At 38.4% G+C, this 24,108-nt stretch overlaps 1 protein-coding gene across 1 annotated transcript in view; it reads left to right on the top strand.

Annotated features, from left to right (window-relative positions):
• The window catches only part of si:dkey-106n21.1 (solute carrier family 23 member 2), an 81,335-nt gene extending 78,549 nt beyond the window's left edge, over window positions 1–2,786 (top strand). The window contains exons 11-12 of the mRNA XM_038280454.1: window positions 469–564; window positions 651–2,786. Coding sequence (XP_038136382.1) covers window positions 469–564; window positions 651–835 — 281 coding nt within the window. The 3' untranslated portion in view covers window positions 836–2,786. The remainder of the gene's footprint in view (window positions 1–468; window positions 565–650) is intronic.
• Window positions 2,787–24,108: the final 21,322 nt, after the last annotated feature.

The raw sequence follows: 24,108 nt of genomic DNA, 5'->3' as shown, positions 1-24,108 counted from the left end.
GTAACCATTCCATGTTGTCTTTTTGTAAATGTTTTAGAGGTTTTAAAACATTAAATAGTGTGTTCAATCTCTGTCGGCTTTAGGCATAATGAGCTCCTTCATATAGCTATAATGTTTGGCTCTGCAGCTGGATGATCCTAACAAAACATGTTTTCTTTCAAAGACGGTGAAGATGGTCAATATTCAAAGAGTCATATCTTGTTCATTTTTTAAATTTCTATATGTTTTGCATCATTGGAAGCTTAGACTTCAGTGTTTAGATCTGGACTGAACTTAAAGTGACGCTGGATAGACCTTTTCATGGTTTTTCCATTGCTTTTCAAATTTAACTATGTATTAATATATTAAATGAAGAAATGGGAAATGAAATTAGATAACTAGACATTAAATTGTACATTTATTTGTTTCATATTTAGATTATGTTTTTATACATTGTAAGATACTTATTTTTTTCATTCATTTCTGAAGGAGTAACAGAGCTTGACCAGGTGATCATTGTGCTGCTCACCACACACATGTTCATTGGTGGATTTCTTGGGTTTCTTCTTGATAACACAATTCCAGGTATGGATTGTTTTTTTTTCTATAAAATATTAAATGATAAAAGACAATCGTCACTGCCAGCTTACCTTTTTGTCTTTTCTTTTTAGGTACTGAAAAAGAAAGAGGCATTAACAGCTGGCAGGAAAAGGTGAAAGAGGGGGGAAACGTTTCTTCTGATTTGTCCTGCTATGATATTCCTTTTTCAAATCGATTTTTAAAAAGGTTTAAATGTTTCCAATATCTACCCTTTCTCCCAACTTACAAAACCTCAAAGGAGAGATTGTCCACATAAATGAGTGGGGACTCCCAGGGAAAAATCCTTGTTAACCAAAAAAGTTCTTGTTTTTACCTTTGAACCTTGATGTGAGGTGACTGTGCTTTTTAAAAGTTTAGTCTACATTTTCTGCTGATAAAATAAAACACAAGTTTTCTATGTTTGATATTAGTATAACTGGTAATAATATAAACAAGTAAATGAGTAAATGTGATTTATTCCTGAAATAGACCAATTTCTCATAAGATCCTCACTACCTCATGATTAATACTCACTTACATACAAGTAACCACTTTCTTGAACTATATTTGCTTCAAAAGTATCTGAACTAATACAATAAAGGTGATTGATAACAAATGCTTTCTGAATTCAATGAATGACAACTTAAAGACAAACTGCAAATTTGAAAAAAAAAAAAAAATAGCACGATGATATCACAAATAATAAATATATATTGACATATGAAGGGCTGCCTTACAGCCTGTAGGTCCTGGGTTCAACTTCTAGCCAATGGTCTTTCTGCATGAGAGTTTTAATGCTGTCCCTCTGCACGCATGGGTTATTCCCGGGTACCTCAGCTTCCTCCTACAGTCCAAAAACATGACTGTTGGGTTAGTTGGCACCTCCAGATTGTCTTTAGCTGTGCGTTTTGTGTGTGTGTGGTCTTCTTGTACCTACAATGTGAGGGGAGTGTCTTGTTACATATCCTTCATTGTGGGGACTAACCGGTACATATGGGGACATTCAACTGGCCCCTGTATGGCAATGTTCTCTTCTTTGAGTTGGGGTATGGTTTAGGACCAAACTGTGAATTCACTTTAGGTTAGCATTAGGGTTAGGTATATGTTGGTTATAGTTAGGGTTAGGATAAAGGTCTGGGTTAGGCCATTCATAAGATTAATGTAAGGCAATGAAATGTCCCCATATATCAGGAAAACACCGGCATGTGTATGGGTTTGTGTGTGTGTCTGTGTTGCCTTGCAATAGAATGTCCAGGATGTACCCTGCTTTTCGCCCATAGACTGCTGGAGATAGGAATCGATCCCACTGTGACGCTGCTGAATAAGTAGAAGAGTTTTTTTTTTTTTTTCTAGAAAATATTATATAGTCGTATGCTAATGTGGGAATATCCTTTGGAGGACAAATATCAGGAGATTGATTCCAATAGGGAAAACCAGATGATGGGCTAAGTATAAGACTTTCAGTAAATTCATTTGGAGTTTCGGTAAATCACAACATGATGACTTGCTGTTGAGCTGTTAGATGACCTTTAAAGCAATATGTCTTTAGGGTCAACTAACTGCATAAAGCATTCTTCATTTTTAAACACACTTTACAACTCACAAAATACTTGGAGACCAGATGTATAAACATTTGTCAGCTCAGAGGCTTGTTGAGGGCACAGAGCAGAACCTTAAGCAATGCATCAAACTTTGATGCTGTGCAAAGACTTGTTTTTTAACTAGATTTAAAATGTTCCAAGAGAGGGAAAGGTGTGAGTTGTGCTTCCAGGCTGTAATCCAAGTGAGACAGATGAGAAAAAAGAAAAGGATGCAGGTAGAGATTTTATAGAATAAGCCAGTACCCTTACCCATGCTTCATATTTAGGTGAATGTCCATAATGTTGTTCAAGCTCTGGCAAGTTATATACATTTGACGTTTGCAGCCACTGCAAAACGTACTTGGATTTGAATTGTTTTCAGACCAAAAACTTTTCAAAAGATAAGGCCCAAATGACTCACCAGCTCAACACTTGAAAAAATAATGAAATACCCCTAGAATTGATAAATAGACACAGGTTAGAACATACAGAGCTGTTCAGTCCATCATCCCAGTGGGAGAAGCTAGGAAAGTCCCCTCAGGAAGATTTCACTGTCAGGACAGGTACTAAGGTAGCCCAAGATGACCAGGAGGGCTAAGGTAAAAAAAAAAAAGATGGAACTTGTTGCAGAAAGTATGTTATCTTCGCTCACACAATGCGACTACAGATAAATACCAGGAATCAATATAAATTTTTTTTTTTGACCCTTCTTAATAAAGAATAAGCTGTAGGCACAATCAATTAGGAACATTTACAGTATATACATGTGCACAGAGAAAGGAATATATATTGCCCATGACAAAATAATAAACACATTTGCAGAAACTAGTGAATTAAGGTGTTTTTTGGTGTTGTAGATTCTGGTGTTTGAGTAAGTCAGTATGGTTTGTGTTTTTTTAAATGCAAAATATTTTAATCGCTACTTGTTTTATTCTGCTTTTATTACCTTGTCCTTTATTGTTAAATTCATGTAAAAAAAACATCATATTGTCTTTGTATTGAATTATGGTTCATGAATAAACTTGCCTTGCCTTGATGTTTCTCTTGGTATCTGTTGGTGCCACTTCTCCAGAGTGGGGGTACTGCTTTGAGTGCTCCGATGACTACAGGTACTACAGTTGCCTTCAACTTCCAGGCTCCTTCTAGATCTTCCCTGAGACCTTGGGATTTCTCAAATTTCTTAGGTTCTTTTGTTTCTTGATGTTTCTGTCATTTGGGATGGCCATGTAAATCACTACGGTAGCCCTCTGCTGCCTATTAATGATCACAATGTCTTTATTTTGAAGTCCCACAGGATATTAGCTCTGTCATTCTCCACCACCTTGGAAGGTGATTCCAATTTTGACCTGAGGGGCTCCAGTTTGTACTGTGCACAGATGTTTCTGTATTATAACAGACACTTCTTTATGATGTTCAATGTATTCCGTTTGTGCCAGTATCTTACAACCAACTATGTTACCAAATAAAAAAAAGAGAGAAAAAACATACAAAATCACATTGTAGGATTTTTAAAGAACTAGAATTTTAAATTCAAGTGGAAAAAAGATATTTCATTGAGATGCCTGGTCCTCTAAGACATGTTACATCTCCTTTATGAAGCTCTTCTGTCTTCCACCAGTTACCTGCTTAATGGCATCTGTTTGAACTCATTGTATAAAAGACACCTGTCCAACCATGGTAAAGACCAAAAGAGCTGTTAAAGCATAACAAGAATAGAAAACTGTAGACGTGCTTCAGGCTGGAAAGAGAGATTCTACCACAGATAAGCAAGTTAGTGTGAAGATTTCAAATGTGGGAGCAATCATAAGAAATGTAAAGACATGCAAGACCATTAACATGATCCCTCGATCTGGGGCCCCAAGTAAGATCTAGACAAGAGCTACACAAAGGGTCCTGATGAATGACTCACAGAGACCTAGGTCCAAAGAACAAAAGTTACCATCAGTAACGCACTATGCCCAGAAGGCATCAGTGCCAGATATATCCCCCTGCTTAAGAGAGTACATGTCCAGGAATGTCTGCATTTTGCCAGAGATCTATTGGATGACCTGAAAGAGGATTGGGAGAATACCATGTGTTCAGATTCAGAAGAATGCTGAGTTGCACCATACCTACTGCAAAGCATGGTGGTGAAAGCATCATGCTTTGTGGCTGTTTTCTGTATAGGGGACAGTATCTATATACACATAAATGCTTTCTATCTATCTATCTATAGAAAGAGAGAGACAGACAGACATATGTACTTATATATATGTATATATATATATATATATATATATATATATATATATATATTAGTGCTGTCAAAATTATCGCGTTATTAACGCGTTAACGCGAGGCCATTTTAACGGCGATAATTTTTTTAACGTGAGATTAACGCTATGTGGTTTTATGGTACAATTTTCCAAGTACATCCCGCTGCAGCCTGCGAGAAGGCGGGGCTATTTTCCCCCAGTGTATGCATTTCTCATAGACTTCGAGAGCGGAGCTCCTCAAGGGAAAAAGACGCTCATACACTGGGTGACGCTAGTGCCTTTTCTTTAAGCCCCACCACCAACAAACAAGTTGAGTGTCTGGTAACTAGTAGCAACCTGAAATACGCTGAGAAAACAGATTACTGAGGTGAAATGGAATCTGCTACGGCACTCTTGCCGTCTGTGTACGCCACAGGTCAGTATTGTGTGTGTGTGTGTGTGTGTGTGGGTGGGTGCTTGTGTGTGTGTTCTCATTTTTGTTAAGAGGCTGAAAAGTAACTTTCTAGAGCATAGACTACCTCCATCTAGTGATGTCGGTCTATTGATTTTGATGTATTGATTGAAAATTGTTCATTATTATCTTGGTTAATTAACATCTAATGTTAACTGTACTGCATTTTATAGCAGTAGGGTAAAATGCTTGTCTTTGTTCAAAAGACTGTATTAACTGTAAAGACTGTCTTTTACATCAGCCTGTTTTCAGGGCCTTTTTTTGCCTACATATTTGTTATTTTTTGCTACATGCCTCCCCATCTTCTTGCCATATGTTTCTATGGCATAAATCAGTATCTGTGACCTGTTCTCATTTTAAAAAAAGAACATTGGCACAAACCTAGCCTGTATGTATTTTTTTGTATGTCATCGAGAGTATTTAAATGATTTTCAATCAGGAAAAAAATGTGCGATTAAAATGCGATTAATCGCGAGTTAACTTAGGCATTGATGCGATTAATCGCGATTAAAAAAATTTAATCGATTGACAGCACTAATATATATATATATAGTAACGGGTTGGACCCCCTTTTGCCTTCAGAACTGCCTCAATTCTTCGTGGCATAGATTCAACAAGGTGGTGGAAGCATTCCTCAGGGAGTTTGGTCCATATTGACATGATGGCATCACACAGTTGCCGCAGATTTGTCGGCTGCACATCCATGATGCGAATCTCCCGTTCCACCACATCACAAAGATGCTCTATTGGATTGAGATCTGGTGACTGTGGAGGCCATTTGAGTACAGTGAACTCATTGTCATGTTCAAGAAACCAGTCTGAGATGATTCCAGCTTTATGACATGGCGCATTATCCTGCTGAAAGTAGCCATCAGAAGTTGGGTACATTGTGGTCATAAAGGGATGGACATGGTTAGCAACAATACTCAGGTAGGCTGTGGCATTGCAACGATGCTCAATTGGTACCAAGGGGTCCAAAGAGTGCCGAGAAAATATTCCCCACACCATGACACCACCACCACCAGCCTGAACCGTTGATACAAGGCAGGATGGATCCTTGCTTTGATGTTGTAGACACCAAATTCTGACCCTACCATCTGAATATCGCAGCAGAAATCGAGACTCATCAGACCAGGCAACGTTTTTCCAATCTTCTATTGTCCAATTTCGATGAGCTTGTGCAAATTGTAGCCTCAGTTTCCTGTTCTTAGCTGAAAGGAGTGGCACCCGGTGTGGTCTTCTGCTGCTGTAGCCCATCTGCCTAAAAGTTCGACGTACTGTGCGTTCAGAGATGCTCCTCTGCCCACCTTGGTTGTAACGGGTGGTTATTTGAGTCACTGTTGCCCTTCTATCAGCTCGAACCAGTCTGGCCATTCTCCTCTGACCTCTGACATCAACAAGGTATTTCCGCCCACTGAACTGCCGCTCACTGGATGTTTTTTCTTTTTCGGACCATTCTCTGTAAACCCTAGAGATGGTTGTGTGTGAAAATCCCAGTAGATCAGCAGTTTCTGAAATACTCAGCCCTTCTGGCACCAACAATCATGCCACGTTCAAAGTCACTCAAATCACCTTTCTTCCCCATACTGATGCTCGGTTTGAACTGCAGGAGATTGTCTTGACCATGTCTACATGCCTAAATGCACTGAGTTGCCGCCATGTGATGGGCTGCTTAGAAATTAAGTGTTAACTAGCAGTTGGACAGGTGTACCTAATAAAGTGGCCGGTGAGTGTATATATATACATATATATATATATATATATATATATATATATATATATATATATATATATATATATATATATATATATATATATATGAACAAGATTACATGTGCACACATATGTGTGTGCATGTGTTCTTGTTTTTAATAAATTGACCAACTGCTCCTTGTGGGGCTTGATGCCTGGACTCCATAAGCGGAATTGATGTTTTTGGGACAGGGGTTGTGTTTAGGACTAAGGTATGAATTGAGTTTCGGTTGGAGTTAGGGTCAGGTATGGACTGGTAGTGGTTAGGGTCATGGTTACCCCCGACTCACACCGACTCCGGTCTTACCGTTGCGGTGCGGTGGGTGCGGCGCCGCAGTGATTCCAAGTCATTAAAAAGACGTAAACCTCTCTCACCGGCTGCTGAGCTGTCCGGCTGCGGTTACCAAGACACTCCGGCGCTGCAAAAAATTCAGCAAGAAAGCTATCCTTGCGGCGTGCCGGAGCCCTCCGCAACAAGCTCTTGGAAATATCCTTATTTGGGCCGTGTTATCGCGTGAAGTTACGTGAACTCAAGTGAACTTCTGTTCTCGCGACTTAAATCTCCGGACCTGTTGCCGGAGCCGCAGAGCCGCACCGCACCGTAGTCAAAAGGGCGGTGTGAAAGGGGGTGTGCGGGAGTTGCGGTCTCCGTCGGCTCGGTAACCGCACCGGAGCCAGTGTGAGCAAGGGGTTAGGCTTTTGAAATTAATTGAAGGCAATGGAAATGCCCCACAAAGATAGTGAGACAAGTTTGTGTGTCAAACTGTCATCCCATTTCTATTGCGGAAATTTGTGAGTTTGGGTTTTTGGATCAAATGGCTGTTTTATGTAACATTCTTTACAAGCATTTTTTTTAGTGAAACCTTTTGCTTCTGACTAACATTATCTAATTTTCAACCCTTTATCTCTGCTCAGTATTTTTTGTTTTTTCCTAATTTTTCTGTACAGTACCTCGTGATTTTTCCTCCAGTGATGTTGATATACTTATCACCATGTTTGATTCTTCGTTTGCTATGCTACGGTATGTCAACACTGAGCCAGGATCTGTTGGAGCAGGGGTTACCAATGCAGTGCCCACAGGCACCAAGAACCACATGTGATGCCATCGGCTGTCAGGGTATGGTTGAGGTTTGAGTACCCAAATGCAGAGGCAGGGAGGCTGAGGTGATTTCTTGCAATTTAATTGGTGAAAACAGTAAAAAGTAAAGGCAGGAATCTAAAAATCCAAATTAAAATGTAAAACAAACCAGAACCATGGAGATATCAGGGGAGAACAATAAGTAACAGCGACAAGGAACTAGCAAAGAATGACAGCAGAGGAGAGTATGTATGGCTGATTGAACAAAGGCAGGGCTAACAAGCAGATAAGGAGCAGGTGTGAGAGGAGACAACAAGGAAGCCAAGGGAAAAGGAGCACCCACACACACACACACACACACACACAAGAGGGCAACAGAGGACAACAAAGAAAAACCTGAAAAACATTACAGACTCAAGACCGTGCCATCGGAGTCCTCTGAAAAAAGGAACAAATCACCAGTGGTCTAAGTTTAAAATCTTATTCTATTCTGTTGCTCTTCTTTTATTTAATACACAATACCCCAGATACTTTCTACAGGTGGCACTGATATTGAGGCTGATGTTTTAAAATCCAACAAAACAAGGGAAAACAGTCATAGTGCTCTAAACATTAAATTATATATAGCATTCCACAGATGTATCACAGCCTGCAAACTCTAAGCAGGCTGCTACACACAAAAAACTCAACTTTCTTGGTAGACCTGGTTCGTTTCATCCTGCCTGGGACACCTAGAGCTTCAGTAACAGGATGAAAGGAGGTCATGCACATTGAGTACCATATGTAAAAGCCATGTGGCCAGGAGTCTGTGCCATGTGTGAAGTCCTTCTTGATCTAGAAACAATTAGCTGGAGAAAAATAAATGAAAGCTTGTTTTACACAAATCTAACAGGATTACTGAATACTTACGTGGATTAGGTTGTATGGACATAAGTGTTCATTAAGAGAAGAGGCTTCCTCGGTCACAATGTTCTGATCGCCTGGTATTAGAGAAAGTCTGTCAAAGCATTATCTGCCAGGGTTTTATCATTCTTCGGAATTCCATGTATTTTAGATGCAATTCCGTCTGAGCTATTATTGTTATTTTGTATTCGTGTACGGTAAAAAAAAGAAAGGCAAGGAATACACTTTTTTGCCAGTAAAAATAAAAAAAAAGAACAGTTAAAAAAATGTATTGCAAAAGTTTATAAAGAACTTTGCTGATTATTCTTTAAATCTTTTAGTCATTACAAAATGTAAGGCAGTTACTTTCAGTAAAATTTTTAGCATTATAAAAACTAAATTATCCTTTTCTTTAATAACCATAAACTGTAAACTAAGTGCAAGAAGTATAAGTGTGAGAAATAGCTGAAGGTCAAATTATCTTTAAACCTGATCTAGTTTAACTTGGATATACTCAAACCAATTCACAATGAAAAACTCAAAGAGGTGGATTAGATTGATAAAATTATATTTTAAATAAGGGTTTCCCTGATAAAATATCAGTAACAGTTCAGAAAATTGATTCGTAATATTTTGAATTATTCTGATCTTGCCTTAGAGATTAACAATGGATTAGGATCCCATAACATGTCACAGGAAACGTTTATTAATGACAGGGGTGCTCAATGGCCACAAAACAAGGCTAGCAGACACAAGTTGGACACAGTTTCAAAAATCCTTTGACATATTTTATTAAACAAATTTAATGAGTGGATGTGGAAACACAGAAAAGTTCTAATTACGTAATATACTCATAATTTTCTGGTAAAATTTAACAGGTAGGTATTTATAATCTTTAGGGGGAGTTATCAAGAGCCATTGTTGAAGGACCAAAGAGCCACTTCTGGCTCTTAACCAAAGATCTTGCGGCTTTCTGGTTGTATGAAAGTAGGTCAATACTCAACCTTTAGATCAGAGATTGAAGAATGTGCACCTTTGCACTGGGGACTAGCATCTCCTGTGGAATAAACCAGGGGGAACAAGGGTCACATATGGAGGATCCGCATAGGGCCAAGGATGTTCAGAGGGGCTTCTATGGCAGTGTGCTGGTAGGATCTCAATTCACAGCCTGGAAGCATATTTTTACCAGTACATCATCCTTGCCCAACACAATGCTCAGTATTCTATCCATGTTGTTAGGTCTCTGAGGTATAATAGGTGCCATTGCTAAGCGCAGTAATGATGGCTGTCCTGGATGGTCTCATTAATTTGATTGACCTGATAAAAACACCAGGTTGTGAATGTGTTGCCACTCACAACATTCCTTTTCATCTGTCACCACTTTTTCAATCGAATTTCACATTTGTTCGACTCTTCACCACAGTTATTGTACATTTACATTATGTTTCTCTTTCTATGTCATCTGACATTGTCAATAACTTTTATGAAGCTTAAACATGATACACTGCTTCAGGTCAGACTATTGTAAAATTAGTTTACCTGATGTACACATTAAGTGGTAAAACTGTATTTGATTAGGCTAACTTTGTAGCTAAAGGACCTAGATGTCTGGGACAAATAAAAAAATCATCAGAAATTGAAAACTTTCCTTATTGGTTTTTGATAATTAAATGATTTTTTTCAGAGAAAATGCTTTTATTTAATAACTACACTAACACCGGTTAGTTGCCTGAAATATAGAGGGAAAATCTACAGAAAGCTGTTTTCTTTTCATCTCTTCTGTATATCACATAAACAGCCAGAAATTTTCAAAAGAAATTAAGGCTAGTATAAAAGTGGAACAGATATTCTTAGCTTCAAAGTATAAGGGCACCGTCATCCCTCAAAAGCTTTCGATTGTGTTAGCAGGTAGCCAGTGTAAAAATAATTGGGCATATGACACCATACAATACAGCTACTTGTTTCTTGATAAAAAAAATTTTGCAAATATTTATATTACGAAGAGAGAATTCCACTCTCTGCATGTTTTATATTTCACTTAACTTCATCTCCTAATTCACAGCAATACTGTGAATTAGTGTTGCTGTGAACCACTCCTCCAAAAATTGCAGTCTGTAGGTGTTTTTGTGGCACGTTACCTTAAATGTTGCTCTTTATTGTGTACTTTTTCTATTTTTAAGTCTAGGAATTTTCCTTTTGATATGTTATTCTTGTAACATGAACACTGATAGGGTGTGTTTGACTGGGTGAAGAGATAACATTCATCATTATTGCTGTGTTTTGTTTGAAAAGAAGCCAGGACTAACGAACACATTGTTAAGAAGACTTCCTTGTGATTAAATTTCAAACTGATGTTGTGGCTGGTAGAGAACTTAGTTAGAAACCTGCTTTCTTTTTTTATTGGTGTTGTTTTACATCATGCAGATTATCAAAAGTGCAGCTATTTGTACCCTTACAATCTTTTTTTAATTAAATCTGAAACATTTTTGAAGTTCAATTCAATTTGAACCAGGTCATAATTTCCATTCATACTATAGTTTTTCTTTTGTTGTTTTTTTTTTTCTTTCCTTTTTTCATCACAGTGGCAGAAATTGGTTTCCTTAAAAAAAGGATTAGCTTTGAACAAAACAAAAAAACATCGCAACATACAATTCCAGTTGAGATTCTATTCCAGCTCCAGCTTTTCCAATGCACCATGCATCCATGAGTCAGGGGTGGGTGCAAGGGGCAGGTGGCTCAAAGCAGCATTCTTAATTCACAATCTCTTTTCAGCCTTAAATCACAATAAAAAAAAAACCAAAACAATTCAGTTATGGATTACCAGTTTATTGAATCATACTTGTATACCATCTGAAATTGCTGTTCATTTTTTTGATGTCATCACAGCCCCTATCAAATTGAATAGAGATTTTGCCTTTATCCGCAATTTCAAGCGTTGCCACAGATTCTTTTGATCAATAGGTTTTTTACCATTCATTTGCAAATCTGGTTGAATTTACAGTTGTTGTATTGCTGGACGTTGAAGCTCGAACCTAGTCTGTACTTTGTTGCAGCTTCTAACGGATCCTTGCATTATTTCCAAGAATTTGGATTCAATCAGAAATAACTTTATTGATGCAAAGCGGAAATTAAACAAATTAAACAAAAATTTACCTTCAACCACAGGATGATACATCAACCACATTTCATACTGGAAATGGTGAAATCAGCTTGATATGCACTTCACTAAATGTGGCATTTATGTCACAAAATATAGTTTAGGTCACCAGACCACCTTAATCCTGTCATGATCTTACATTTTTTAGCTTTTGTTTTTGTTTTTTCAGGGGGTTTTCCAGTATTCGTAGTTTTTTTTTTTCTGTGTTGTCTAGATTTAGATCATTTTTCGTGCTCTTCCAGGTTTTCTATTTTCTTCAACATTTTTGGTATTATTTATTCCTTGGTCTAGTTTTATTTATTCTTTCTCTTATCTTAAGGTTAAGTTTTCTATGGCTTCAGTTAACTCAAGTCCCTTCGCTTATCCTCTAGTTTTTCCCTTGGTCATTCCTTATTTTGTAGTCATTAATTTTATTCCCCTTTAACCTTATCTAATTTCTTTTCTAGTTATCTTTAGATCCTGTTGCTTCTCCCTGGTTATTCTTTGCTGCCGCCCAGTGTCCTTTCCTTGGCTCCTTCTAGTTACTCTGACTACACCAGCTCCCAGCTGATTAGTCCTCCCATTGTTTCTGTCTCTTATATTTACACCTTTTGTTCAGTTCCTCATTGCTGGATCCTCATCATTCTTTAGGTTTATTCCTCCTTAGTGTCTCCTTGTTTTTTGGTTCTTGAGATTTTTTGTCGATCGGTTCTGGACTATAAATTCTGTATTTTAAATTTTTCAATCATCCCTCCCTCTTCTAATCTGCATTTAGGTCCAAACACCATCCACCAAACTTGACAGTTCCACATGTCTGCAACAAACTGAACATGCCATATAAGAGACATAGGGACATAGCTTCATATTAATACCTCTCTGCCACCCACTCATCCACTGAAGGCTAGATTTGTGGAGTTCCCATATGATAGTTGTTCTTATTTTTATTTTGGGGAATCAGGCTAAAGTGTATTCTACACATTTATCTTATTTATCTATTTATTCATCTATTCTATTTCTATTCTATTTCTATTTATTTATTCTTTTTTTTCATTTAGTAAGGTCAAGCATATTAAAGAAGTTAACATATTTTTCATGGGGGGTTTAAAACAAAAAAAGATTATAAATAAATTGCCCACATTTAATCAATAGAATGAGTATCTAACTTCTGCATTTAACATTTTTGAAATGCTACCACATGATCTACAGTGATTCTTCTTATGTTTTTTTTTTCCTGTTAATCCACGGGAGCAGCCCATGCTTTCATGTGACATTAAAAAATGTGTGTCAAACATGAGAGAGCATCAGTGTTAGCAAGTACTTCATAACGTCTTTAATGTCTGATAAAAGACCAAGAAATAACTGCTCAAATCGGTTACACAGATCAAGAAAAGGGTCAGTTTGATGGAGCTGGGAAATGGAGGAACATCTTGGTAAGCACATGACTGGTTAAAAACAGAGGAAGATTCATTTGCTAAATCACCAAAAGTAAAACTGTTGTTATTTAAAGCGTAAAACGGCAAGAGAATAAAGTTAGTGGAAACATTTTGAAGGACTGTGATTTGTGAATAGGATGGAAGGTGATAACTGGCCTTCTTTGGTCTACAGCAATGACTGAGATGGACTTCCTTCTTTGTGTTTTCTATTCTTCTTGATCAGAGCAGTACTGGAAATAATACTGCAATTTTTTTCAACTGCATGACCTTGTTTGGCTTTGCTTGAAATCCCTGTGTGAAAACATACCAGACAAACAGAAGGTGTGACTTGTCACATATCTAGCATTGCATGGATGGGGAAAGTAGTGTATATGTGTCCTTGAGGCATACCTGCCAAGAATGAAAATAAGGGACATTTTATGACATCCAGTGTGATCTCAGTCAAGTCAGGTCAACTATCCCAGTCGATCTCCATTATCCATTTTATATAAGACATATTTAATAACCTTCAGGATTACTTTAACAGAGTACTCCTCCCTCAAAAGAAGGGTTCACTTTAGCAGATCATTATCAGATAGTGCAGTTATAAATGTTAAAGAATATGTTTCACTTTCTCTCTCCTCTATGTCACTGAGCAGTGCTGCAGAGTGCAAAAGCTTGGTTTATTCACCTTCATAGGTTGATGATTTTGTTGATGGGGTTGATAGTTCTCTGTGTACTGCCTTACACAAAGCTTTACTTTGTGGTTGTGAAAAAGTTTTGTGGTTTATACAATAGCTGTTTATTGTTATATATATTAATGCATCCTGGAATGATGGTTAGTGACAGTTGCAGTGTAATTGTAATATTTTTCACAGGATTTTGCCAAAAAGGCAAATAAATGCTGCAGAGAGTGTGTTGCTCAAGTAGCTCGAGTGCCCACAGCAGCGTTGAACAGGACATCTCCCTGACAAGCTGTCAATCACGTTTCCCCGCCCACCCCCGTCAGATTGGGGTCAAAATCTGAATGTGAAAAAACTTATTTGAAAGTTTAAAAAAGTTTCAAGTTTAAGAAAGTTTGTAGCAGAATCTAGCTTCTAACCTCTCCACAACAGTTTCTTGGACCTGCCTGGTGTGTTCCTTGTTCTTCATGCCGTCCCTGGACTTTAAACTGACCTCTAAAACTGTCACATTGCGGTGCATTTATACAATATATATATAGATCCTGAATGAACTTTTGGAGAGATTTTACACTGACAGTAAAGTGGCCAAATTATTTTGTTTTTAGATCATGAAAAATACTAAATGCCAAAAATAATGACATCTGCACAAAGGAATTTGGATTGCTGAAAATGATCCATTTACCAAGAAATATCTGTTAAGATGACCAGCCACCTTTTACTGATTTTGTAACAGAGATTCTGCAGGTTTCCCCCATTTGATGTAATGTAAATTAAATATGGCCACCTAATGTTAACAAACTACACCCAGGTTATTGAAAGATTTCTTTTTAATACAGTTGCCAAACTCACCCAGAGCCTCTGTTGAACCGTCCATTCCACCTGCTCTTAGCAGCAATGATTTTATGGGATTCTTTATAAATAAGATTGATCTTATTAAAAATAAAATCATAAGCCCTCCTCTATCCGCGATTGTACCTGAGGTAGTCATGGAATCTGAACCAGGTTTAGACTGCTTTGATCCAGTTGAACTTTCTGAATTAGCAAAATTATTGTCTTCATCTAAGCCTTCAACTTGTATGTTAGATCCAGTTCCAACCAGGTTATTTAAGGAGGTATTCCCTTTGATCTCCTCCTCCATTTTAGATGTGATTAATCTATCTCTGTTACAGGGATATGTACCTAAAGCTTTTAAGGTTGCTGTAATTAAACCTCTGCTTAAGAAACCGTCTCTTGACCCAGATGACTTGGTCAATTATAGACCTATATCCAATCTTCCTTTCTTATCCAAAATTCTTGAGAAAGTAGTTGCCAAACAAGTTTGCGATCACTTACACCATAATGAACTTTTTGAAGAGTTTCAGTCTGGCTTTAGAGCTCATCATAGCACTGAAACAGCTCTGGTGAAAGTCACTAATGATATTCTCATGGCCTCAGATAATGGACTTGTATCTGTGCTCGTCCTGTTGGATCTTAGTGCTGCATTTGATACAGTTGACCATAATATTCTTTTAGAAAGACTTGAATATTTTGTTGGAATTAAAGGAACAGCACTAGACTGGTTTAAATCTTATCTATCTGATCGAATTCAGTTTGTTCATGTTAATGATAGATCTTCAACACGCTCAAAGATTACCTGTGGAGTACCACAGGGATCAGTGCTAGGACCAATTCTCTTTACTTTATACATGCTCCCAATTGGTAGAGTTATTAGACAGCATGGGATTAATTTCCACTGTTATGCTGATGATACCCAGCTATATCTGGCTATAAATCCAGATGAAGCTAACCCATTACATAGATTACAGGCATGTCTTGAAGACATAAAAACCTGGATGACTCTTAACTTTCTGCTTCTGAATGCAGACAAAACAGAAGTTATAGTCTTTGGACCAGAGTCTTTGAAAAAGAAGCTGATTAGTCAGTGACTTCATTTGGATGGGATTAAACTGATTTCAGATAATAAAGTAAAAAATCTTGGTGTTATTTTTGATCAGGACCTGTCATTTAAATCCCATATCAAAGAGGTTTCTAGAATTTCCTTCTTTCATCTGAGGAACATTGCAAAAATTAGAAATATCCTGTCCAGGGGTGATGCTGAGAAACTAGTCCATGCATTTGTTACTTCAAGGCTGGACTATTGTAATTCTTTACTACCAGGAAGTCCACAAACTGTAGTTAAAAGCCTTCAGCTGATCCAAAATGCTGCAGCCAGAGTTCTAATGAAAATTAAAAAGAGAGATCATATCTCGCCTATGCTGGCTTCTCTTCATTGGCTTCCTGTTAAATCAAGAATAGAATTTAAAATCCTCCTTCTCACATATAAATCCTTAAATGGCCAAGCTCCATCTTATATCAGAGATCTGATTGTTCCTTATGTTTCTAACAGAGCACTTCGCTCTCAATCTGCAGGTTTACTAGTGGTTCCTAGAATTTCTAAAAGTAGAATGGGAGGCAGGTCTTTTAGTTATCAGGCTCCTCTCCTGTGGAACCAACTACCAGTTTTAGTCCGTGAGGCAGACACCCTGTCTACTTTTAAGGCTAGACTTAAAACTTTCCTTTTTGATAACACTTATAGTTAGGGTGGCTCAGGTTATCCTGAGCTATCTCTATAGTTATGCTGCTATAGGCTTAGACTTTTGGAGGACATAGGGACCCCCATTTCATCATTCTGCTTCATTCTCTCTCTGTTCTCCTAACTGCAGAATCTGTTAGTTCAATCTCTAACCTTCTGCTTTCTCTGCTTTTCCTCAGAGTAGCTTTGCCTCGTCTGTTCCTGTTTGGCTGTGACGTCATCCTGGAAAGAAACATCAGCTGTGCTGCTTCCATCAACACCCTTGTTTATAGATGTTGGAGATCGGCCTGTTTTCCAGTGTGGTCCTGTTTCTCTGACCGTGACTGGCTGGATGTGCTCTCTTCGTCCTCTGGCATGGGAGCTGCTTTGGAGCTTGTCTGCCTGGCTGTGTGTTTCCTGGACGGGGCCGCCTTTTACAGCTGCTTTTTGTATCTCTGCTTCTGTCTCCTTGAACCCCAGTCGGCCTCGGCAGATGGCCGCTCACACTGAGCCTGGTTCTGCTGGAGGTTTCTTCCTGTTAAAAGGGAGTTTTTCCTCTCCACTGTCGCTACAAGCATGCTTAGTGTGAGGGATTGTATTTGAGTCGATGCAATCAACTGGTTTTCCTTAGATAGAAAACTTTATCAATTTGACTGTATGATCTGGTTGAACTGTAAAGTGCCTTGAGATGACATGTGTTGTGAATTTGGCGCTATACAGGTGCTGGTCATAAAATTAGAATATCATGAAAAAGTAGATTGATTTCAGTAATTCCATTTAAAAAGTGAAACTTGTATATTATATTCATACATTACAGACAAACTCATATATTTCAGATGTTTATTTTGTTTAATTTTGATGATTACAAATGACAACAAATGAAAATCTCAAATTCATCATATCAGAAAATTAGAATATTACTGAAGACCAATAAAAACAAAGGATTTATAGAAATGTTGGCCAACTGAAAAGTATGAACATGAAAAGTATGAGCATGTACAGCACTCAGTATTTAGTTGGGCCTCCTTTGGCCTGTATTACTGCAGCAATGCGGCGTGGCATGGAGTCGATCAGTCTGTGGCACTGCTCAGGTGTTATGATAGCCCAGGTTGCTCTAATAGTGGCTTTTAGCTCTTCTGAATTGTTGGGTCTGGTGTATTGCATCTTCTTCTTCACAATACCCCATAGATTTTCTATGGGGTTAAGGTCAGGAGAGTTTGCTGGCCAATTAAGAACAGGGATACCATGGTCCTTCAACCAGGTACTGGTAGCTTTGGCACTGTGTGCAGGTGCCAAGTCCTGTTGGAAAATGAAATCTGCATCTCCAAAAAGTTGGTCAGCTGCAGGAAGCATGAAGTGCTCTAAAACTTCCTGGTATGTGGCTGCGTTGACCCTGGACCTCAGAAAACACAATGGACCAACACCAGCAGATGACATGGCACCCCAAACCATCACTGACTGTGGAAACTTTACACTGGACTTCAAGCAACGTGGATGAAGTGCCTCTCTTCTTTTCCTCCAGACTCTGGGACCTTGATTTCCAAAGGAAATGCAAAATTTACTTTCATCAGAGAACATGACTTTGGACCACTCACCAGCAGTCCAGTCCTGTTTCTCTTTAGCCCAGGCAAGACTCTTCTGACGCTGTCTGTGGTTCAAGAGTGGCTTGACACAAGGAATGCGACAGCAGAAACCCATGTCTTTCATACGTCTGTGTGTGGTGGTTCTTGAAGCACTCACTCCAGCTGCAGTCCACTCTTTGTGAATCTCCCCCACATTTTTGAATGGGTTTTGTTTCACAATCCTCTCCAGGGTGCGGTTATCTCTCTTGCTTGTACACTTTTTTCGACCACATCTTTTCCTTCTCTTCGCCTCTCTATTAATGTGCTTGGACACTGAGCTCTGTGAACAGCCAGCCTCTTTAGCGATGAAGGCTTTTGTGTCTTGCCCTCCTTGTGCAAGGTGTCGATGGTCGTCTTTTGGACAACTGTCAAGTCAGCAGTCTTCCCCATGATTGTGTAGCCTATAGAACTAGACTGAAAGACCATTTAAAGGCTTTTGCAGGTGGTTTGAGTTAATTAGCTGATTAGAGTGTGGCACCAGGGGCCATCAATTTTGAACCTTTTCACAATATTCTAATTTTCTGATATGATGAATTTGAGATTTTCATTTGTTGTCATTTGTAATCATCAAAATTAAACAAAATAAATATCTGAAATATATGAGTTTGTATGTAATGTATGAATATAATATACAAGTTTCACTTTTTAAATGGAATTACTGAAATCAATCTACTTTTTCATGATATTCTAATTTTATGACCAGCACCTGTATAAATAAACTGAATTGAATTGAAAGTCAAAATTTGAAAGCATCTAAATGTGTCAAATGACCAATCTAATTTTTAAACAAAAAATTGGGAGTGTAAAATGTCATAATTTTATACCAAGATGTCATGAATGTGGGGGTTGTAAAAAATCCTATTCTGTCCTAATATTTTGGATGTTTTCGCAATGATTGTACATGATAATTGCGATAATAACCTATCAGTGTCAATAATAACCTCTCTGGATGCATGAAGGTGGCGCAGTGGTTAGCGTGTAAGACCCATGTACGGAGGCCTTAGTCCTCGAGGCGGCGAACCTGGGTTTGAATCTGGCCTGTGGTCCTTTGCTGCATGTCTCTCCCCCTCTCTCAGGCCTACTGTCGAAAAAAATGAGCCACTAATGCCGTAAAAACTTAAACAAATAAAATAATACCTTCTTTTTGGAACATCAGTTTGATGAAGCTGATATAGTAATGAGGCTGTCAGGCTCAGAACAAGAGGACCCAGTTTTCAAGGTGGAGAGACAGTTAGGTTACACAAAATGTTTATTTAAGATGGAACTGTAGAGAAAAGCGTCAGCATCTAAGTCAGGTACCTCTGCAGGGGAGAGAACAAAAATTAGTGACCACGTCTATCTGGCGGAGGATCATAACGAATGTCTGAGTCACTAACCTGGTCAGTTCAGTCTGTGCCCAAAAGACGAGGTTGGTCACAACCACTCGGCTGCCCGTAAGACATGGCAGGCACAAGACCCCAAAGTCCCGGAGGTCTTAGAACAGGCAGGAGATCAGAACCGACCAGACGAAAGAAGGCAGAATAATGCAGAGGGCAAAGCCAAAGCCGGTGTCGAAGATGTGCTCGAGATAAGAGGTCAGAGGTCCGAGAAGGTACCGAAGGGAAATCTAGAACGGTGTCAGGAAACAGTTCAAGGTTTGGCACACGGGCAGAATCAAACAGGAGTATGATGACAGGTCAGGCAAACAGATCAGAATAGGGGCAGGCAGGCTCAGAGGTCCGGAGGCAGAACTGGTCAGGATCAGGCAATCATAAACACTTGGGTATGCTAGAGAACTCTCACCAAAGACTTGAATAATCTGGCATTGATGACTGGTATAAAGGCTGGTTAAGTAGAGGCTAAGGTGAGTGGATCAGATGGACGATAATGAGAACTGTGCAGAGATAGGCAGTTGAATGAAATTGGTTATCAAGCCAGTCATTGGAGCCAACATCATGACTGTACAAATAAAAGGCGACACACTTAAACACCATCATTTGGATTCTGATGCTATTTCTTACAACATATTTTAAAATCTAAAAAACAATTAGTAAAAGTTTTATTTTCCTCCACAAAGAAAAAAAAAGGATGTTAGGATTTGAGATTTCTTCCACACACTTTCTGTAGTCAAGCAGCTAATAATGTTGCTAACAGGCATCCAAAGCTAAAATGATTAGAGCATTTTCCTGGAACCGTATCTATATCTGATATCTTTCAGTCCATTTGCTGGTGCATAAACATGTGATCCAGAAAAAAAAATTTTCAGGTAATTCAGAGGCATTAGAAGCATGTTAGAACGCTGGAGCCAGGAATGATTAGATAAACCCACTTGCTGCAGAATCTCGGTTAGGGAACACTTTATTAAGCTAATAAAGTAAAAATTAGATTATGCTGAATAATGAACTTTCAATTTCAGTTTCCAAAACAGACAACTGAAAGTGACTTGTCTTGAGATTTCAAATACAATTTTAGGTATCATTGTACAATTTGTCTTTCTTGAAATGGTTAATTAAGATTACTGTTTAGACTTAAACAGTATCTGTACATTAGCAAAGACAGTCCTGCTTTAAAAAAAAGAAATAATCCCTATCATCATCAACTATGTATAAAAGACTTTAAAATCAGCCAAAATTGAAACAAAATACTGTATAACAAGGATAAGCACAACATTCAAAAACAAGAAAAAGAAGCATTACAATGACGTAATGAAACTGAGTGGGTAGCATCCAGAATTTACTTGAAACGAAGTCATTTAGAATGTTTTTAGAGCATAAACAGTAGTGTATATGATTTCCTGAAAGCGCGCACATGCGCGTTCACGAGCCTACAGAAGCCGGCAGACCAAACCAGATGAAAGTGCGCATTCAGCGTCTGCTCTGCCAATAATGCAAGCGTAGAAGAAGAAATGTGCTGTTTACCTTTGCAAAGAAAGAAACAACGAAAGAAAAATGTCTGAGAACTTCAGTGTTGAGAAAGAGCATGAGTTCTTTGCCGAGCTGAATGCGCTGGTTTGGTCTGCCGGCTTCCGTAGGCTCGTGAACGCGCATGTGCGCGCTTTCAGGAAATCCTATACACTACTGTTTATGCTCTAAAAACATTCTAAATGACTTCGTTTCTAGTAAATTCTGGATGCTACCCACTCAGGACACTTGGAATACATTGGACGAGCAGTATGGAGGAATATTGACACGTTTTTTGTGGACTTTTATGGACCTTTCTGTCTCAGGCACCATAGACCTCCATTATTTGAATGTCAGCAGACAGCAAGAAGCCTCCCAGATCTCCAGATGCATTTGAGATATCAAAAAAGTACTCCAGAGTGTTGTTCAGCATGGGAGTGAGTAGAAAATGAAGGCTAATCATGTTTTGGGTGTACTATTCCTTTAATACAAAACACTGTAAGTATCATAAAAACTGTGAAATAATACAAGGCAGTAAAACAGATAAAATAAATAACAAAAGAGGATGAAAAAATAAATTAACAAAAAAAAAATTAAAACATCAAGTCTCAGTTGGAATAAACACCAATGTGTAAAAACACATTTTTAGAGGGGTTTCAAAAATGTGCTGTTTAGGGGCATGTCTAATGTGCTATGTCAGTTGACCTGAATTACCAAGAATGAAAAATCTTTCTTGAACCCTTTTGATCTCACCTTGGAGAAATTTACCTCTGCATTTAACTCATCCCCCTGGGGAAATATGGGCTGCACCCGGGGAGCAGTGTGGGGTTAAGGGTCTTTGCTCAGAGAGTCAGAGTTGCAGTCTGTGGGAATGGGGCTCAAACACAGAACCTGAGGATTCCAAGCTCTATGCCCTAACCACTAGGCTGCCACTCTCCCTTATTATAGGAGCATATTGTAACAAAGGATGAGCTCTGTCAGCTATGGTGGGTCAAACCCCTTTTATTCTATCTCTTAAAAATAAACAACATAATTTTAAAATGAACTAAAAATAATTTTGAAATGAAAGCCAGGACAGGGGTGATGTGCTCTCTTTTCTGTTGAATGACGAGTAGCATAAGGTGGTTCTTGTATTGATCTGGCCTGTTTGCTCTCCCTTAATTAGTAATTTCCCTCCCTGCCTCAATCATAATTTTCAGGCTGAACTCTCACCTGTTTCCTCTGGTTTATATTCAGTTCAGCCTGAACATTCAGTGCCAGATCATTACTTGTCTTTCTGTTAGTCTGTCTGTTTAGTTTTTTGTCATGGTTCATGTCCTGGATCATAGCAGCCAGTGGAAGGAGGGTTTTAGTGTTTGTCTCGTCTCCTGATCGTCCACTGTTCCTCCCCCCGCGGAGTCCTTTGGGTTTTTGGCTCATTATGGGGGGAGGTTCAGTTTTTATCAAAGTAAGCCTGGCTCCAGGGAGGAGACCAGTTTAAAGTCCTGCTTCAAGTTCCGGTTCCTACGTCCTGTCTCGGCCACCCTCTTCCACTGAGCCTGCCTGTCTGCACCTGATCCTGTCTGCTCCTGTGCATGACCACCTGGTCATGCTTCTGGTCCCAGTCAGATTCTGAACCCTCCTGGAAGCCTGTGGATGCCTGGAAGTCTGGATCCTGCCACCTGTTTCTGTTCCTGCCTGATCTGGATTCTGCCTGTTCCATCTGTTCCTGTCTGTTCTGGATCCCTCACCAGGATCGGCTTCCAGCATCACCTCTGGGACTGCAGCACTGGGGACATTCGTGGTCTGGACTGTTAAACCAGGTAAGTGACCAACACAGAAAATCTTCTATCAGTTGATCTTGGTCACTTACCTGTGTTTCTCCCCTAGAGTGTCTGAGATTGGGCGGTGCCCCGCCCCCGCCGCCTGCAGTGTCCGCGAGCCACAGGTCCACTTTAGTTTTTGTTTTATTATTTAATAAACGTTTGAACTTTCCTACTGACTGTCTCTCCTTGAATACTGGGTCCATCTGTCGTTTCCTGACAGAATGATCTGGCCTCTGTCATGAAACGCGGACAGATGGACCCAGTATTCAAGGAGAGATAGTGAAATTATTATTCCAGATATCTCAATTTTAATTATGCCTATCTAAAATTTAGTTTTAGATACATTCAAAAGAGTAATGAGGCTCAGTTTTAACATAAAATAGGCAGACTCACTAGTCACATTTCTATTATTGATAGCACTAAAGCATTCTACCCAGTCAAAATTACAATACTTATAGTTAGAATTGTATTTTAAATATCACTAATTAAATTTCTACCAGCAGAAATAAAATTTTAAATATTCTGGAATCAAGTTTGTAGTAGTAAGATTTACATTTAAGATTTCTACAAATCTTTAATCATTTTAAGTGGCCATTTTGACATATATTTGTTGTATTTCAGATATTAATTATAGAAATGAATAGATATTAATAGTATTCCTCCAATCTAAAATGAACATTTCAGATATCTGAAATGTAATTCTTACTAGGACAAAAGACGTCACTTTTCCCCATTCATGTGTATTGGGCAGTTATATTCAGATATCTAAAATGACATTACTCCTATCTAAAGTAAACATTCTGGATGTCTAAAAATAAATTTCAGATCTCTGTATTACAATTGTCACAGGTCATCATTTTTATTTTATTATTTTTATTTTAGATAGGAGGAATGTTATTGTAGATATCTGAAACTAGCCTTTGAGGTACATCACTCTCACTGTGTGATCAGTCTGATCAGCAACCAGTCTAGGATCATGTGCTGAGATACAGTAGGGAGCTTGGATCAGATGATCCCCTATTGGAACCCATCCAGCTCTGGTGCACTGGGTTCGCTACTCAAGGAAAATTGAAAGTGATCTAATCCTGGCTTCTGCCTCCTCAATTGAGGGAGTTAAATAAATAAAAAAAGAAGGCACATAGATTCAGAGACAGCAAAGGTGGGAATGTTAAAAAATGGATACATCATCAAAATGTCCTGGCCATTACATTATTTTATTACTTCAATGCTGAACTCAGATCACATTGAGGTCATATAATCTAGAGGGATTTACAGTTTGAAACAAAAACATATCTAATGTCTAAAGCAACTATTAATATAAAAGTAGAGACAGACTATCATCAATAATAATAATAATTTGGATCAATAAAGTCCGGTTTACTCTAATTATTACTGTTAGATTTAAAACAAATATTTATATAGAAGGGATACACTAAGAAGACATTTTCAGTCTTTTTTCCCCAC

Source organism: Cyprinodon tularosa, unplaced genomic scaffold, assembly GCF_016077235.1.
Source record: "Cyprinodon tularosa strain WSP-4 unplaced genomic scaffold, ASM1607723v1 ctg160, whole genome shotgun sequence".
Taxonomy (NCBI): Eukaryota; Metazoa; Chordata; class Actinopteri; order Cyprinodontiformes; family Cyprinodontidae; genus Cyprinodon; species Cyprinodon tularosa.
The sequence above is the reverse complement of the archived record's forward strand: the minus strand, read 5'-3'. Positions and strand labels throughout refer to the sequence as shown.